The sequence below is a fragment of the Lipophrys pholis genome (genome assembly GCF_963383615.2).
Source record: "Lipophrys pholis genome assembly, chromosome: 12".
Lineage (NCBI taxonomy): Eukaryota > Metazoa > Chordata > Actinopteri > Blenniiformes > Blenniidae > Lipophrys > Lipophrys pholis.
The window spans coordinates 2,470,747-2,488,156 of record NC_137641.1 but is presented as its reverse complement, the minus strand read 5'-3'; the positions used below and the strand labels follow the sequence as shown (position 1 = coordinate 2,488,156).

The 17,410-nt window shown below is 47.3% G+C and overlaps 1 protein-coding gene across 1 annotated transcript; it reads right to left on the bottom strand.

The window, feature by feature from the left end:
- Positions 1-4,163: 4,163 nt before the first annotated feature.
- On the bottom strand, positions 4,164-14,565 carry LOC308117536 (transcription factor 7-like 2). The gene is made up of 12 exons (XM_080476466.1): positions 13,737-14,565; positions 13,402-13,471; positions 11,375-11,502; positions 9,922-9,996; positions 9,556-9,673; positions 8,880-8,961; positions 8,704-8,778; positions 8,487-8,612; positions 5,662-5,857; positions 5,313-5,420; positions 5,150-5,198; positions 4,164-4,845 (listed from the first exon to the last, which is right to left on the bottom strand). Exons 1-12 carry the CDS (start codon positions 13,941-13,943, stop codon positions 4,340-4,342), a joined length of 1,740 nt encoding a protein of 579 aa, XP_080332592.1. The 5' UTR covers positions 13,944-14,565; the 3' UTR covers positions 4,164-4,339.
- Between the last annotated feature and the right edge of the window lie 2,845 nt (positions 14,566-17,410).

Below are 17,410 nucleotides of genomic sequence, written 5' to 3'. Positions count from 1 at the left end.
AACATTTAAAGGAACCCGCTCATCGGAGCGTTCAGGGAAACTCAGGATGACTGAAAAAGGAGCAGATCATGTAAGTTACCAAAGCAATAATCTGCCTAGAACCACTTGAAATCATCTAGAACCCAGATGAACTTTTTGTAGTTCATTTTCAGAAACTTGTAGTTCTTTCCCCACCATGGCAGACGTCACTAACTAGAGCCGCCGTCGCTTTATTATGACGTCACTAAGTGAAAGTCTGACTGCCTCACCACCGTGATCTCCTTTACTAACTCCTTTAGGAAGCCTCCTAACACCTTTCCTTAACTCCTTTAAGAAGCCTCCTAACACCTTTCACTATCTCCTTTAGGAAGCCTCCTAACTCCTTCCCTAACTCCTTTAGGAAGCCTCCTAACACCTTTACTAACTCCTTTAGGAAACCTCCTAACACCTTTCACTAACTCCTTTAGGAAGCCTCCTAACACCTTTCACTAACTCCTTTAGGAAGCCTCCTAACACCTTTCACTAACTCCTTTAGGAAGCCTCCTAACACCTTTCCTTAACTCCTTTAGGAAGCCTCCTAACACCTTTCACTAACTCCTTTAGGAAGCCTCCTCACACCTTTCCTTAACCCCATGACGTCATCCACAGAGTTATGGGAAAGTCGATAGTTAAGGAGTTAGGAGGGACAATTCGGACGTACCCTTGGATTCTCTGCTGCTGCTGCTTCTCTGAGGACCAGGCCAAAATGGCGGCCGTAATTCCTGCACCCTGGCAGCCAATGCGGCGTCTACTCTTGATAATGTCTATGCCTACACTGGCATGTATGGAGGCTGTTCAATAAAGTTAAAAGACTTGTTAATATGCCTCGTCTGCTTTCAATAACGTCAAGACAGACAACACAAAGGGAGATGAAAGGAGACACGGATTTCCTGGGAGATGCTCCCTGCTCACTTTGACCTCCCCCAAACTTTATTAAGTACGTGTTGACAAACCAGAATCTACAGAAGAACTCTGTCCTGTGTCTTTTCTGTCAAAAGACGACAAGTTGGAGATGTTCGACATTTTTTGAAACACCGACAGCAAATACATGAAGAAGTACAGAACCGTACTCTTCAACATCAGGGACCCAAGAAATGAGGTTCGTTGATGGAACCCCTTTCAGTTTTAGAATCTCCACTCTACAGTTGACCAGGACTCATGATATGGAAGACGGCTTTTCTGCTTAGTTTTGGTTTGTTCTTTGCTAATTAACTTTTGTATTACTTGTTTGTACCAGGGCTTGGTCTCTATACGTGGTACCTGGAGACATTGAGCCCTTCAGACTGGTCAGGATGAGCCAGAAGGACATGCAGGCTGTCAAAGCACCTGAACCAAGTCCAAAAGAAACAGCACAGGTAAACAGGAGCCCTGGTGAAACACAACGACCTCAAATTTATCTAATGATTATCTTTTTTACTCTGAAATATTAATTGCTTCTCTCTGTTTATGCTTCAACTGATGAAGGTTTGCTGAAGCCTGGAGCAGTTAAGATTGAGCCGTGTGTGAATGTGTCGCTAAGTGTGTTATTTCAATTGTGATAAGCCGTGTCAAAGAATGTCTGTTTTTACTAAAGAACAGACAAAGTATCTATCTCTCTCTCTATCTGTGTTAAATTAATTTTATCTTGGTTTTAATGTCATATTACATCTGCTCTATATCACAATATTTAATTTGATCATTTTGGTATTTTGGTCTCGTTGCCTCACAGGAACAGAAGGAAAGTGTTCCTCCACTTATTGTCAAAGCCAAAAGAAAACGGACAATACAACACAGAAACCAGAAGAATCTGTAAAACACATGTGGACACCCCCTGACCCCGATTCTCCAGGACCAGTAGAAGCACCAGTATAACTCCCAGTATTAGCACCAGTAGAAATATCAGTAGAAGCACCAGTAGAACTACCCATAGAACCACCAGTATTAGCATCAGTAGAAGCACCAGTATTAGCACCAGTAGAACCACCAGCAGAACCACCAGTAGAGCTAACAGGAGAACTACCAGTAGAACCAACAGAACTACCAGTAGAACCAACATAACTACCAGTAGAACCACCAGTAGAACTAACAGGAGAACGACCAGTAGAAGCAGCAGTAGAAAATCAATAAAACTACCAGAAGACCACCAGTAGAATCATCAGTAGAACTAACAGGAGAGCCACCAGTAGAAAAAAACAGTACAACAACAAGTAGAACTACCATAAGACCAACAGTAGAAGCACCTGTAGATAAAAACCAGTAGAACCATCAGTAGAACTACCACAAGACCACCAGTAGAACCACCAGGAGAAAGAACCAGTGGAACTACTAGAAAAAAGCAGTCGCACCAACAGTAGAAAAAAACTGTAGAAGCACCAGTAGACCATCAGGACCTGCAATCACTGAGCAAATAATCCTGCACAGGAAGCTGAACTGTGGACAAGGAAACATGAGCTTGCTGCAGAGAAGCCACGCCCCCTCTGCACACCTGTCACCATATATGGACTTCCTGTCTCAGGTGGAGCCAATCACATATTGATGTTAGGTAACTCTTGAAATCCAGTGACTCAAAGTTTGTCAGATGAGCTTTAACCTCTGATTCACGTCCGGCTCGTCTTCCAGGAAACGTCTTCAACTCAAAAAGAAATTTACTGAGCAACTAAACTTTTACGTTTTCACGTGAAAACAGCGTTTTACCGAGGCGTCCGTTTCACATCCAGAAGCTACTGCTCCCAGAGCGTCCACACAAAAGTTATAAAGATGGATGAAACATTTCTTCGATAAAATTAAAGAGTTTTGTAAAGCATTTCAATAGATTTTCTTCATTTCAATAACAATAACTTTGCATTTTTTTTGTTAGCACATCGATGAAACAGACAAAAATATGTAGAAACAGACAGGAAACGGGGAGAAACGTGTAGAAACAGACAGGAAACGGGGAGAAACGTGTAGAAACAGACAGGAAACGGGGAGAAACATGTAAAACAGACAGGAAACGGGGAGAAACATGTAAAACAGACAGGAAACGAGAAGAAACGTATAGAAACAGACAGGAAACAGGAAGAAACGTATAGAACGGCACGGCCCTTAAACTCCAGACTGAGATTGGCTCATCATCAGACCAACGCTCATCATAGACTTTTCTTAGTATTTGTACTTATCTGGCCTGTCTGCCACTCTCTCTCTCCCTCTTCTTTTCCTCTCTCTCCCTGTCCTATCCCATGTACTTCTCCCCCCAACCGGTCAAGGCGGATGGCCGTCCTTCCAGAGTCTAGGGTCCGCCCCACGGTTTCTTCCTGAAGAGGGAGTTCTTGAACTTCTCTCCATGCGAGGGAGTTTTTCCTGGCCACTGTTGCTTGTTACACCTGCTTGCTTTGGAAGGGTTTAGTTGGGTCCTGTTGTACTCTATCATTGTAAGAGCGCTTTGAGATGTTTGTTGATGTGATTTAGCGCTTTACAAATAAAATTGAATTGAATTGAATTGAATAGAAACTAACAGGAAGAAACATGTAGAAACTGACAGGAAACAGGAAAAAACGTGTAAAAACAGACAGGAAACGGGAAGAAACGTGTAAAAACAGACAGGAAACGGGAAGAAACGTATAGAAACTGACAGGAAACAGGAAGAAACATGTTGAAACTGACAGGAAACAGGAAGAAACAGACAGGAAACGGGAAGAAACGTATAGAAACTGACAGGAAACAGGAAGAAACATGTAGAAACTGACAGGAAACAGGAAGAAACAGAGAGGAAACGGGAAGAAACATGTAGAAACTGACAGGAAACAGGAAGAAACAGACAGGAAACGGGAAGAAACGTATAGAAACTGACAGGAAACAGGAAGAAACATGTAGAAACTGACAGGAAACAGGAAGAAACAGAGAGGAAACGGGAAGAAACATGTAGAAACTGACAGGAAGAAACAGACAGGAAACGGGAAGAAAAGTATAGAAACTGACAGGAAACGGGAAGAAACGTATAGAAACAGACAGGAAACAGAGGCTAAATGAGGAAATGGAAATATAATATCGCTGCCCTCAGTAGTCAAACTCGCATCTGAAAAATCAATTGAAACCAACCAGTGAGAACAATGAGTCGAAACAAAAGTGGTGAAAAAGCGTGAATGATTATTAAAAGTGGATGTTTTGCAGACAGACGGACTCAAGCTGCAGTCAGAAGTGAACTTTTATTAACAGAGTGGAGAAAATAGATTCTACTGTCGGAACGAGGAAAGTTCTGGAAAAGGCCACACAGACGGAGTCAAATATTGACCAATGACACGTCTTCTCGTACAAACTGGAGTTGGGCTATAAAACGAGTAGAAAAAGGGGCGGGGTTACATCCTCACTGCCGATCGGCTCTTCTCAGAGACAGCGGCTGAGGTAAGGCACTGTGGGAGCTCGCTGCTGATTGGTGGATGGAAGTAGGTGGCGGGACCAGGAACGGCGGGGGAGGGGGAGGTGGGGTCCTGGAGGAGGCGGCGTGCGGCGAGGAGGAGGGGGGCGGTCTCAGGGGCGGGGCCGTCCGGTGGGGTTTGGTTGTGAGCGACAGTGGCTGCAGTTGCTCGCCGTATGGTGACATGGGTCCGAACGGCGAGGAGTGCGTGTGTTCGGTGTGGGTCGGCGCCGGGGCAGCAGGGGAGGCCAGCGCCGTGGTGGGCGTGGCCGGGGAGTCCAGGGATGAGGCGGGGCTGGCCTGAGACAGGTGGGTGTGGGTGAGGTGGGAGACGACAGGCGGCTGCGTGATGGGAGGACGGGCGGGAGCGGCGTGCAGCGTGTAGTCGACCGGGAGGTGTGGCCTCTTCAGCTGCACCGGGAAGTCATGAGCAGGCGCCATGGCTGAGGTGGAGACTGGAAGTCATGTGAGGAAACAGGAAGTAATGAGCAAACAAGAAAGAACAGACAGGAAATAGGAAGAAACAGACAGGAAGCAAGAAGAAACAGACAGGAAGTAAGAAGAAACAGACAGGAAGTAAGAAGAAACAGACAGGAAGTAAGAAGAAACAGACAGGAAGTAAGAAGAAACAGACAGGAAGTAAGAAGATTGCTGTTGTAATTCCTCTTCCTGGACATTGGAGGTGAGTTATTTGTGATGATTGAGTTTTATTTTCACACGCTGCAGAAAATACTTGCTGAGTAAACAGTTTAGACTCACCGTCCAGCTCAGTCTGACTCCTCATCCTCTTCCTCTTTTTCTTCTTCCCCTGGAGAGACATACCAGGTCAGTGTGTGTGTGTGTGTGTGTGTGTGTGTGTGTGTGTGTGTGTGTGTGTGTGTGTGTGTGTGTGTGTGTGTGTGTGTGTGTGTAAAACACTCACATAGTTGTCCCTCGCCGACCACCCCGGGTACAGCTTGGAGTGAATGAGTCGCTCTTTACGAGCGAGTTCGTAATATTTGGCCTGTTCCTCCTTCGTCAGCGAGTGCCACTGTGGACACACACACACATTAACACACACACACACACGTTAACACAGTAACACACACACATTAACACAGTAACACACACACATTAACACAGGAACACACACACACACATTAACACAGTAACATACACACACACACACACACACACACATTAACACAGTAACACGCACACACATTAACACACACACCATAATACAGTAACACACACACACACACACACACACACACACACACACACACTACCCTCTGTCCCAGGATCTGGTTGATGGTGGCGCTCTCCTTCACGTTGCACTCTGACACCACCCTCCCTCGCTCCTCCCTCATGTAGAGCATGAAGGCGTTCAGTGGCTTCTTGATGTGCGGCTTTCTCTTCTCCTCCTCCTCCTCCTGCTCTTCCTCCGCCTCCCTCTGCTTCTGCTGCATGTTGACCATCATCTTTCTGCGGGGGGTTACAGAGCGAGTGTCACCATGACCGCTCAGGGCCTCATCATATATATATATATATATATAAAACCTTGTCTAGGTTTCCTACTAAAGATGTTTGTGCGCCCAAAAGCAGAAAATGGCGTGCGGCAAACTGTTTTTGATGAATAAAACCGTACGCACATCTGCACACACTTCCCTTTTCTAGATCCAGTCCACCTGGAAGGTGACCGTTCAGGCCCCGCCCTCAACACGCCCACTTTCTACCATAAATGGTCGATGCAAAGTGCCTCGTCAATATTTTTACATCTCAATCAGCCTGTCGATCGCCGGCATTTGACACTAAATCCTGAAAGAAAAGACGAAGAAAAAGAATTTCATGGAGAAAGAAATAGTGATGGAGGAGGTGGAGGTCAGGAGACGATCTCATCTGGTGTCACAGTAGTGGAATCACTAATAAAAGAAAAAAACAGTCATCAGCAGCTCGTCGTCACAGATGGAAATAGTGAGAGAGTGAGAGAGATCAGTGACTGTAGAGGTGGAGGAGAAGAGGCTGATCTGAAGGTGGAGGCCAGAGGAGAGTGACATCATGGAGGAGAGTGACATCATGGGGGGGAGTGACATCATGGAAGAGAATGACATCATCGAGATGAGTGACATCATGGAGGAGAGTGACATCATGGTGGAGAGTGACATCATGGAGGAGAGTGACATCATGGGGAGAGTGACATCATGGTTGTCAGAGGAGAGTGACATCATGGAGGAGAGTGACATCATGGTTGTCAGAGGAGAGTGACATCATGGAGGAGAGTGACATCATAGTTGTCAAAGGAGAGTGACATCATGGAGGAGAGTGACATCATGGGGAGAGTGACATCATGGTTGTCAGAGGAGAGTGACATCATGGAGGAGAGTGACATCATGGGGGTCAGAGGAGAGTGACATCATGGAGAGTGACATCATGGAGGAGAGTGACATAATCGAGATGAGTGACATCATGGGGAGAGTGACATCATGGGGGAGAGTGACATCATGGAGGAGAGTGACATCATGGTTGTCAAAGGAGAGTGACATCATGGAGGAGAGTGACCTCATGGAGGAGAGTGACGCCACCGTGTGTCAGAGTGTCGTAGAGGAAGGAGACATTTAGTTGGAGACACAGCAGACTGATAAAGTTCAGTTTTATCTGTTTATTTAATGTCTAAATTAAATATTTGAAGAGGGACGGTGAAAAGACTCAGTGGACTTTGTGTTTTATCCTCAGTCACTGGAGGTGGAGGAGGAGGGTGGAGGAGGGTGGAGGAGGTCGTCTGTCTGCAGCAGCAGAGCGTCCACAGCTCATGACCGTACCGCGAGCCGCTTTTATCAGGATTTACAGCCAAAACGTAAAAATATACTAAATATACTGTATCAGGTATGTATAATAATAAAATATCAATAACAAATCTATAAGTTCTTTATTTTACATGGAACCGTTGGTAAATCTTCTCAACTGCAGTTTCTTTTCCCTGAGACTCACTTTAGTTGTTACTGTGTACATAGTTTAGTATATTGTTACTGTGTACATACAGTTTAGTATATTGTTACTGTGTATATACAGTTTATTATATCGTTACTGTGTACATACAGTTTAGTATATTGTTACTGTATATACAGTTTAGTATATTGTTACTGTGTACATACGGTTTAGTATATTGTTACCGTGTACATACAGTTTAGTATATTGTTACTGTGTACATACAGTTTAGTATATTGTTACCGTGTACATACAGTTTAGTATATTGTTACTGTGTACATACAGTTTAGTATATTGTTACTGTGTACATACAGTTTAGTATATTGTTACCTTGTACATAGAGTTTAGTATATTGTTACCGTGTACATACGGTTTAGTATATTGTTACCGTGTACATACAGTTTAGTATATTGTTACTGTGTACATACAGTTTAGTATATTGTTACCTTGTACATAGAGTTTAGTATATTGTTACCGCGTACATACAGCTTAGTATATTGTTACTGTGTATATAGTTTAGTATATTGTTACCGTGTACATACAGTTTAGTATATTTGTACCTTATAGCAGTAAATCCTACTAAAAGCAGCTGGAACGTCCTCAGAGTTTTGGGCTCAACACCAGAGTATCACTGCAGCTTTACTCACGACTGTGTATTTATGTGTTTACTGTGAAATGAGAGTGATTGTTACTCACTTTGTCACCACTGATAATCAATCACTTCGATCAGCTCTGGATCATGTGAAGATGAATCTAGGACCGATGAACATGGATCTGCTGATTCAGCAGTAATGTTCCACTAAAGAAACATCTAGAACTCTGCAGCTTGGCTCTTTATGATTACGTCGATCTGAAAGTCTGACTTTGAAGATATTAAATGTATGAAGTGAATCTGGTTCAATTCTCCACCTCACCATCAGCGCTGCAGGTTCCCGTCTCCAGAATGTCCTGCTCAAGGGTCTAAGTTTGCGTACCGGTACCAACGTTCTCCAGCAAAGTTTATTTTTATAGATCACAAACTTTGTGTGGGAAGTGGCGTACGTATCTTTCAGGACCTGTTTTGTGCTTCAGGAACCTTTATAAACGAGGCCCCTGGACGTGTGTGTGTGTGTGTGTGTGTGTGTGTTACCCCGCCGGCTGACCGCTGCACTCTCCAGGCTCCTGTTTAACCACCACGGAGCAACCAGTGGCGGTCGCGGGGAGAGACGAGCGCGGTGGCGTCACTAGGCGTGACGGGTAGCCGCCCGCCATCAGACTGTTGGCAGAACATCAGACAGGACGAGCTCGGAGCTGCTGGTAATCTGATTACTCTCACTGAGTGGTCGAGTCTCTCGAATGGGACTCACCTGGAAACGGATGCGTTCATGGCGAGAGCTGCGGGAGACAATCCTCCTGGGAGCGGGTAAATGGACTGACCCTGCCTGTGAGACACACACATGTTCACAGCTCTGTGTGTGTGTGTGTGTGTGTGTGTGTGTGTGTGTGTTTAACATCCATGAAAGTGTATGTTTGTTTTACTCACAGCCATGACAGAGGGTGAGCGATCTGAGCCACGCCTCCAGGAGACACCGGGTAACAGGCGGCGTGCGGCGACCTTGACACACCTGCAACACACACACACACACACACACACACACACACACACACACACACACACACACACACACACACACACACACACACCATGTGGGCGGAGCTTATGTCTCAGAAGCGTCGTCCTGGATTGTAGGGTGAATTGATTTCCTGTATATAGGCGGGGCTCATGTTGTGGGGGCGTGGCCACTCCGTGGGAGATCAGATATGTATGCATGGCTTGTCGTTTGGTAGCAGGGACACTTAATAGAGGGAGTTCTGCCATGTGGGCGGGGTGTGGTCATCACCTGAGATGGGGTATGTGGGTGGGGCTTGCTGTGTGGTTGCAGATGAGGGACGTGGCTTTTGATTTGGGGTGTGGTCACAACCCGAGATTGTTTCTGTGTGCGGGGCTTGCAGTAGTGTAGGTGTGTGTAGGCGAGGCTTGTTGTTTGTAGGCGGGGCTTGTTGTTTGTAGGTGGGGCTTGTGTTCCTGGGCGGGGCTTGTTGTTTGTAGGCGGGGCTTGTGTTCCTGGGCGGGGCTTGTTGTTTGTAGGCGGGGCTTGTGTTCCTGGGCGGGGCTTGCGTTCCTGGGCGGGGCCGGTGATTGGACAGGTGATACTGACCTGCGTCAGGCGAGAAGCCGGGCGACGCCCTCTGGGGGGAGAAGGCCTCAGGGCTGTAGGAGAGCAGCGGGTGGAGGTGGGTCACATGAGGGTGCTGCACCACCGGAACATTGTTGGACTGCAACACACACACACACACACACACACACACACACACACACACACACACACACACACACACACACACACACACCAAATTCCACTTATAAATGATTATCTGTATTTAAATGTGTTGATGATAATGAACAATCACTCACATGAAGCTGACTGTCTAAAATGTAATCGTTTAACAATATTAAAGTAGAGCTGTGATGCCCCCTGCAGGCAGAGAGGAACTATAGCAGAGTGTGTGTGTGTGTGTGTTACCAGGTGTGTCGCAGTTGTGTCTCTCATAGCTGATGTCCCCGGCAGGTCGAGCAGAGGCCACTGAAAGGGAAGATACTACACACACACACACACACACACACACACACACACACACACACACACACACACACACACACACACACACACACACACACACACACACACACACACACACACACACACACACACACACACACACACACACACACACACACACACACACACACACACACACACGAATGTGAAAACGCTCGCTCAACGTTCGGAGACTCTGAAACATCGATGTCGTAGTGCTGCCATGTGGCAACCATGGCAACCAAATACACAACCATGGAGGCTGTCGGGGCTGTGTCGGAGCTCCAGAAGCTCCTCCTCCAATATACTGACAACTTGTTCCCAGATCCTGTTTCTGGTGCATTAAAGCGCCGCAGGAAAAGTTTTCATGCCTACAGAGTTCTAACTTTGGACTCCACTGAATAGATGTCAGCAGACACATCAGGACTTTTTATAACAGTCAAGTCAATCCTTTTCTGAGCCCTGATGGAGGAAACCTCTCCAGGTTTCTGTGGTGATGGACAAATGAAAAAGGGAGCTTCTCAGAGGCGCTGCAGCGCGATTCGATTCCACTCAGTGGCGCCGAGTAACGAAGCTACGGGACGAAATGTGGGCCAGAAATCACTCGATCGGCAGTGTGGGAGAATAGAGGAGTGACGGGAAGCTTCAAAATCATGGCTTGTGAGTGTGTGAGTGTGTGTGTGTGTGTGTGTGTGTGTGTGTGTGTGTGCGTGCGTGTGTGTGTGTAGTCCAATAACTTTCTCCCCACTCATCTCAGTTACTGAATCCCTCCCTCAGTAATGGACTGAATCTGTGTCGTCTGGTATTTCTAACAGCTGGATCCAGTTAAATCTCCCGGTCGGAGCTTCCTCGGGCCTCTGAGAGAGAGAGAGTGTGTGTGTGTGTGTGTGTGTGTGTGTGTGTGTGTGTGTAGAAGGAGGATGAAGAGAGTACTACTACTTGAGAGGAGGTGTGATGCGAGATAAGATGGTGAAGCACTTTCAAACCTCAAACCTAAACTCTGCCGTCACTTCGCCTGAACTATTTATGTTTACGCTGAAGGAGGGTTAGCAAAGCGTCAGCTAGCATAGCAGCATTAGCAGGGCTATTAAAGCAGCATTCCGAGGTTTAGCAGAGCAGCAGGATGAGTTGAGTTTAGCAGAGCAGCAGGATGAGTTGAGTTTAGCAGAGCAGCAGTGTCACAATACCTTCCATCACACAATCAGAATATCAAATCACAGTTCAATCAGAGTGAATCATATATACTTATAAACTGTCCTCAGCATTGTGTGTGTGTGTGTGTGTGTGTGTGTGTGTGTGTGTGTGTGTGTGTGTGTGTGTGTGTGTGTGTGTGTGTGTGTGTGTGTGTGTGTGTGTGTGTGTGTGTGTGTGGTCTCACCGTGCGCCCGCCCGCCGCCAGCGCTCCGTACGGACCACAGAGATTGGCGATGTCCGGGATCATGAAGAACGGATAACTGAGGTACGGAGACGGCTGGAGGAGTCCTCCATGCTGCTGCTTCCTCAGAGCTGAGAGACAAGATCATCATCATCATCATCATCATCATCATCCTCCACTTCATAATCATCATCAGACGTTCATATCTTAACATCAATATCTCAAAATTTCAACAAGTATGTTACCCAGAATGGAACTGAAAATTTTAACTGAACCGATGAGAAACAAACTCTGGATTTAACCGTAAGTTAGTCATATTTACCCATGAAATTTAAAATGTTTCCTGTGAAAAAAACCAAACAAACAGTGATGATATAAACCTCATCGTAGGCTGGACTTTAAAAATCTGAAATTTTGAAAAGAAAAAAAAAAAGAATGCAAAGAAATGAACTTGAAATCAAGACTTGATATAAAATTTAAACTGATCTGTAAAAAAAAATCTGACTGTTCAGAAAAATGTAATTAATAAAATGTAAATATTTGGATAAAACCATGAAGAATGTACAAAAAAATTATAAAATAAGTGAAGAAAATGTCTAAAAAAATCTACAATTAAAAACCACCCAAAATAAATTAACAATGTAAAAAAAAAAAAGTGTGTATATATATATATATATATGGAAAAGTTGGAACACCTGAAGGAATCAGTAACTTTCCAGGTTTGATCGACGTCCAGCTGCAGAACAACTTTTAACACATTTATTGTTCCGCGGTTGTGAAATCTACATGATTTCTCAGTTTTGAGTCACCTCACCTCTTTGGACCATCACAAGTTATTCACCGGACTTGAACGACTTAATGTGTAATAAATACAGTCAGTGGAGACATTGGGCTCTGGTGAAACGTTTGTCTTGTGTGTTCACCTGAAACTCTCCGGCTGAGAACCAGAAGGAGAAGCTCCAGTTCTATAGTAACAGAAACATTAAAACGCTCCGACGAGTTATTAAAGGTGGAACGTGCAAACAGCCAACAGGAGTCTGACACGGTCCAGTCTAAAGGCGCCGGTCACACGACGGAGCAACTGAAAACACAACTATTTGAAAATTGCTCCCATGGTGGAACTTTTTGAAAATGCTCCGTTTCTATAGAAACGAGGGGAAAACATGGCTTTTTGAAAAAGGTTTGGGCTTCGTCTTGCTGTAGACAGCAGGAGCTGTCATGTCCCCTCATCCTGGTCCTGGTCCTCATCGGGGCCCTGGTCCTCATCCTGGTCCTGGTCTTCATCCTCGTCCTGGTCACCATGACCGTAGTTCTGCACATGCTCAGTAGAGCCAATCAGAACAAAGATCCTCCGGGGTGTCATGACCCCCAGTCCATATTCTCCTGGGACCTGGTACTTTTATTTTGACAGTCACAGTAATAACAATCCAACTTGGTGGTCTGTCCACTAGAATGTTCTCCCAGTGTTCATGTTTAGAGCTCATTGTTCTCTGCTGTGTGTGTGTGTGTGTGTGTGTGTGTATGTGTGTGTGTGTGTGTGTGTGTGTGTGTGTGTGTGTGTGTGTGTGTGTGTGTGGGTGGCTTATGTACTATAGGTAACAACAGCACCAACTAGTGGCCCAACATGAAAATGACATCGTTTTCAGTGTTTCTGCCGATTCCATGGAAACAGCCATCATTTTGAAAACGTTGTCTTGTGAACAAGGCCTGAATAGACAACGATGCCTGGATCTGGCAGAGGGACCAATGTGCAGAGGGACCAATGTGCAGAGGGACGAATGTGCAGAGGGACGAATGTGCAGAGGGACTCATCGGGAATCACACGTCTGACACTAACTGCTGCAGCACCAGCACCCAGTCTGAAACCCTGACCCACCATCCAACGGAAAGAATCCAGCAATGATTAAAATCTGAAACCTGCCAAGTACTAAACTTCTGAACGAAGGATTCGCCCGTCTGATCGATTGATCAGTGAATGGATCAACTAGAAGAAGAGTCAGTAAATGAACAGAGATCCAGGTGTCTGGTACCTTGGTGAAGCACCTGGTTGTGACCCGTTCTGCCCTCCAGTACCGACCCGGCTCTGCTCCGGTGGTCGGCCTGCAGGACACACAATCATCTGGTCAGTACCCCAATGGAAGAAGCCTTGCTGGGGCACCTCGATGGAGGAGACCCTCCCCCAGAGGAGCCCCAATAAAGGAACCCCCCGGCAGGACCCCACTGGAGGCGTCTTGATGAAGGAGCCCCGCCAGGGGAACCCCGATGGAGGAGGAGTCCCGCAGGAGAAACCCCACCTGAGGAGCTTCAACCCCGCCGGAGGAGCCCCAGCAGTCATCCCCCCCGGTCAGCCCCGGGTCCCACTCACCTCCGCCGCGGAGCCGCTGTTGTTGGTCTCGGACTCGTTGACCAGCGAGGACTTGACATCGTCCAGGTCTCGACCCCCCGCCGCGCCCCTCTTGTCCTCCTCCTGCTCCCCTTCGTCTTTAAAGGCGATGAGCTCGTCGCTCGCCCCCAGGTCGTCCGCCCCGTCCCCCGGCGGCTCCGCTGCGTCCCCCCGGCCGAGCCGCGGCATGTTCGGCCGCCGCGGACTCAGCCCGAGTTGGATGCACTTTGTGGAGCAGAAACGGAGAAAAACGGACTGAAAATGGCCCAGAAAGTGTGTAGCTGAGGGCGGCGGTGCGGTCCCGCTCCCCCAGCCCGAGTCCGTTCCGCCCGGTGCCTCTTTCTGCTCTTTTAAGGGCAAAAACGTAAAAAAGAAGGTATTTTATTCTTTAAAACGAGCTAACAGGCTAGCTGCGGCTACCTGGTGCGTTCACGGACCCGGACGTTTCAGCTTCTGGCGTCGAATTCCAGAAGTGTGGGAAACCTCCGCGAGTCCGTGAACGCAGCACGAACCGCAGGGCGAAAACAACACGCAAAAAGTGTCTGAAAGCCCGCAAAAACCTCTGCCGCGGGCGGCCGCGGACATTTAAACCCGGCGCCGCGTCCAGGGAAAAGTTCACGTCCTCCTCCGAGCTGAAAGTCCTGCGAAGAAGGCCGGAGTCGAGAGGAGCGCAGCCGGAGTGGAGCTCTCTGCGGCGGGCATCGCTCCACCGAATCACCGCGGGGCTCGCTGCCCGGTCTGAGGCTGTCCGGAGCCGGGAAACACACACAGGATGAGCCGCGGCTGAGCTGCGGAGAACCAGGAGAGGACTGAGGAGGAGGAGGAGAGGGACGTGAGGGGGAGGGAGGAGGGATAGGGAGTGGGTGAGGAGGGAGGGGGAGGGCGAGGGAGGAGGAGGGATAGGGAGGGGGTGAGGAGGGAGGGAGAGGGAGGAGGAGGGAGGGGAGGGCGGAGGAGGAGGGAGAAGGAGGGGGAGGAGGAGGGATAGGGAGGGGGTGAGGAGGGAGAGGGAGGGCGGAGGAGGAGGGAGAAGGAGGGGGAGGAGGAGGGATAGGGAGGGGGTGAGGAGGGAGAGGGAGGGCGGAAGAGGAGGGAGAGGGAGGGGGTGAGGAGGAAGGGGAGAGAAGAGGAGGAAAAGGTCTACACAGACCTGAGATCAGCTGAGAGGAGCAAGACACAACAGGTTGTAGGAAGAGGAGGAAGAAGATGGAGAGGGAGGGGAGTAATGAAGAGGAGGAGGGGGGGAGGAAGAGGGGAAAAGGAAGGAGGAAGAGGAGGAAGGAAGTTATGTGAGCAGGGAGGATTAACATTCTAATTCCTGAGTTCAGGGCCCTAACCTGGACCGGACACACACACACACACACACACACACACACACGTGCTAGACGTGGTTAATCGAGTTGTGGGTGAGAATTATATATTTACATTCAGGGACCCCCCCCCCCCCCCCCCCCCCCCCACCTCTATTATGATAAATGCATCATTTGTAAATTTCCTTGTTTCTAGAAATGACATCTACGCTATTCTTCAGAGAGTCATGTATGTGTGTGGGTCATCGAGCCTGCAGCTGATTGGTGGACCTTACGTACATTTACTGCGTTACTGTGTTTGATTAGTGTTTGTTCGTCACATGAATCGAATGCCTGAGCTGATGAAGATCTGCTCATGATCCAGAAAGAAAAAGGGACAAAGTTCACATTTCAACGCTCTGGAAACGTTTATATGGCGTCTAATATTGAAAACGATGTAGTTGGCAAACCAAGCCACAGGTTGGCACTGTTCTATTTTTCTAATGAAACCACGCACACGCTCAACCGAGAACAATATACTGTAAACATACACAGCAACGGCCAACTCGACCATTTTCCATAATATCCACATTTGGAGTAGTATTTTTTTTAAAGTTGCTCTTTCTGGCCCCGTAAACACGAGCCAAAACAACGCTTTCTCCCCATTCACACAGGGAACTACACAACATGGTGTAGTACACCTGCCCGGCCTATAGGTGGCGCTGTAACGCTGCCACAGAAACACAGCAGAAACAGAGAAGAAGACACGGAGCATGAAACAACATAGAAAAGGACAAATCCAGCATGTGTCCTTATTAAAGCGACGAGCATCAGCAGCTCCTGCAGCTCCACCTGGAGCAGGTAGTCCGCCATGTTGGTGGTGTTAATGACGTCACGGAGAGGGAGGCGGGGTTATAGGTCGAGAGGCGGGGCCGTGACATCATCGTTTTCAGCTAATGTGCGTCTTGTCCGTCCACACGTCAAAGCTGAGGCGGCGTTTTCTAATTCCTCTACTCTGGAACACGTTTAAATAAAACGTTTTCAGGCTCCTAAAACGCTGCGTTGTGGAGGATCAGACAAAAAATGATGCAGTTATCCATACATCCATCCATCCATCCCTCCATCCATCCCTCCATCCATCCCTCCATCCATCCATCCATCCATCTTCTCCCACTTCTCCGTTTCCGGGTGGTGGTGGTGTCAGTCTGAGCACCATCACCCAGATCACATAGCACTATTAAGAACCTTCCTGCAGGCGGAGAGCCCACGGGAAGGTGGAGAGCCCACGGGAAGGTGGAGAGCCCATGGGAAACAGGAAATGATGCAGTTAAATGAAACAACATCGTTTTGAGTAGTTTTCATGGTGTTTCATCAAATGTTTCCGTGTGGACAGAAGAACGACAGTGAGAAAGAAGGTCTTTGGCTTGTGTGAACAGAGACTAACGATAGAAGAACCGACAGCCTGACGTCCAGACAGAGATGGAGTAAAACAATTGAAATAAAATAAAAATCACATGACTCAGCAGTTAACACGATGGGTTAACAACCACTTTGATGGTACAAAGGCTCCCTCTGAAACTGAATTCGAACAAAAACCTTTGCATTAGAAAATTAAAACAGAAAATCCTATCAGAAATTAACACTGCCCCCTACAGGTTTGGCTGCTCATAGTCGCCCTGAACCAGGGGTGTATGCAGGACCATGTCAATGAAGGGTTTTTTTGTAAATTCAGGACGAAATATCAGTTTTTGTAAAGATCTGGGTACTTGTAAATGTGGCGTCAGTGTCATGGAATCCAACAACATCGCCAAGAAACACTATATAAACTACAGCAGCTCATGAGACTTTAAATAAACCTGAAAAATATTCATTTGTATTTTCAAACCTTATCTTAAGGAAACACTGACAGTCTTTGTCCTCAACCATCTCTTTGAGGTCAGTTTTTGGCCAATCTAAGCAACTTGAGTATGGTGTGATGCAGAGCCGGCCCGAGGCATAAGCTAATGAGGCGCCTGCTTAGGGCCCCGCGGACACTAGGGGGCCCCCAAGAGCCTTCTTCCTGCCTCTCTTTAAATGCCAAAGCTCTGCTGCAGCGGTGATGTGCGCCTCCTGCCGTGCAGTACCACTGTGCATCCAAAGTCAGGGAGCGGCAAAACAATGTCACAGAAAAGGACATATCCTTCAGGTGGAGAGAAAAGAAAGAGGAAGAAAGTGGAAGAGGGGGAAAAATGCCAGGTAAAGGTGTGTTTGCATGACTTGGTAATGAAAAGTTGATCAAAGAGATTTGTGTCGCCGCTAATAGCAACTTAGCTAGCTCATTTAAAAACTAGAGAAGTTGATCTTTTTGATGAGCCACAATCTGATGCG

Bases quoted from the DNA above. Each gene is read 5' to 3' on its own strand.
- LOC308117536 (XM_080476466.1), bottom strand. From the start codon at position 13,943: ATGCCGCGGCTCGGCCGGGGGGACGCAGCGGAGCCGCCGGGGGACGGG. The intron at 8,779-8,879 runs GTGAGTAAAACA...TGTGTCTCACAG, and splicing joins GCTCACCCTCTGTCATGGCT to GCAGGGTCAGTCCATTTACC. The intron at 5,199-5,312 runs GTGAGTGTTTTA...ATGTCTCTCCAG, and splicing joins GGTCGGCGAGGGACAACTAT to GGGAAGAAGAAAAAGAGGAA.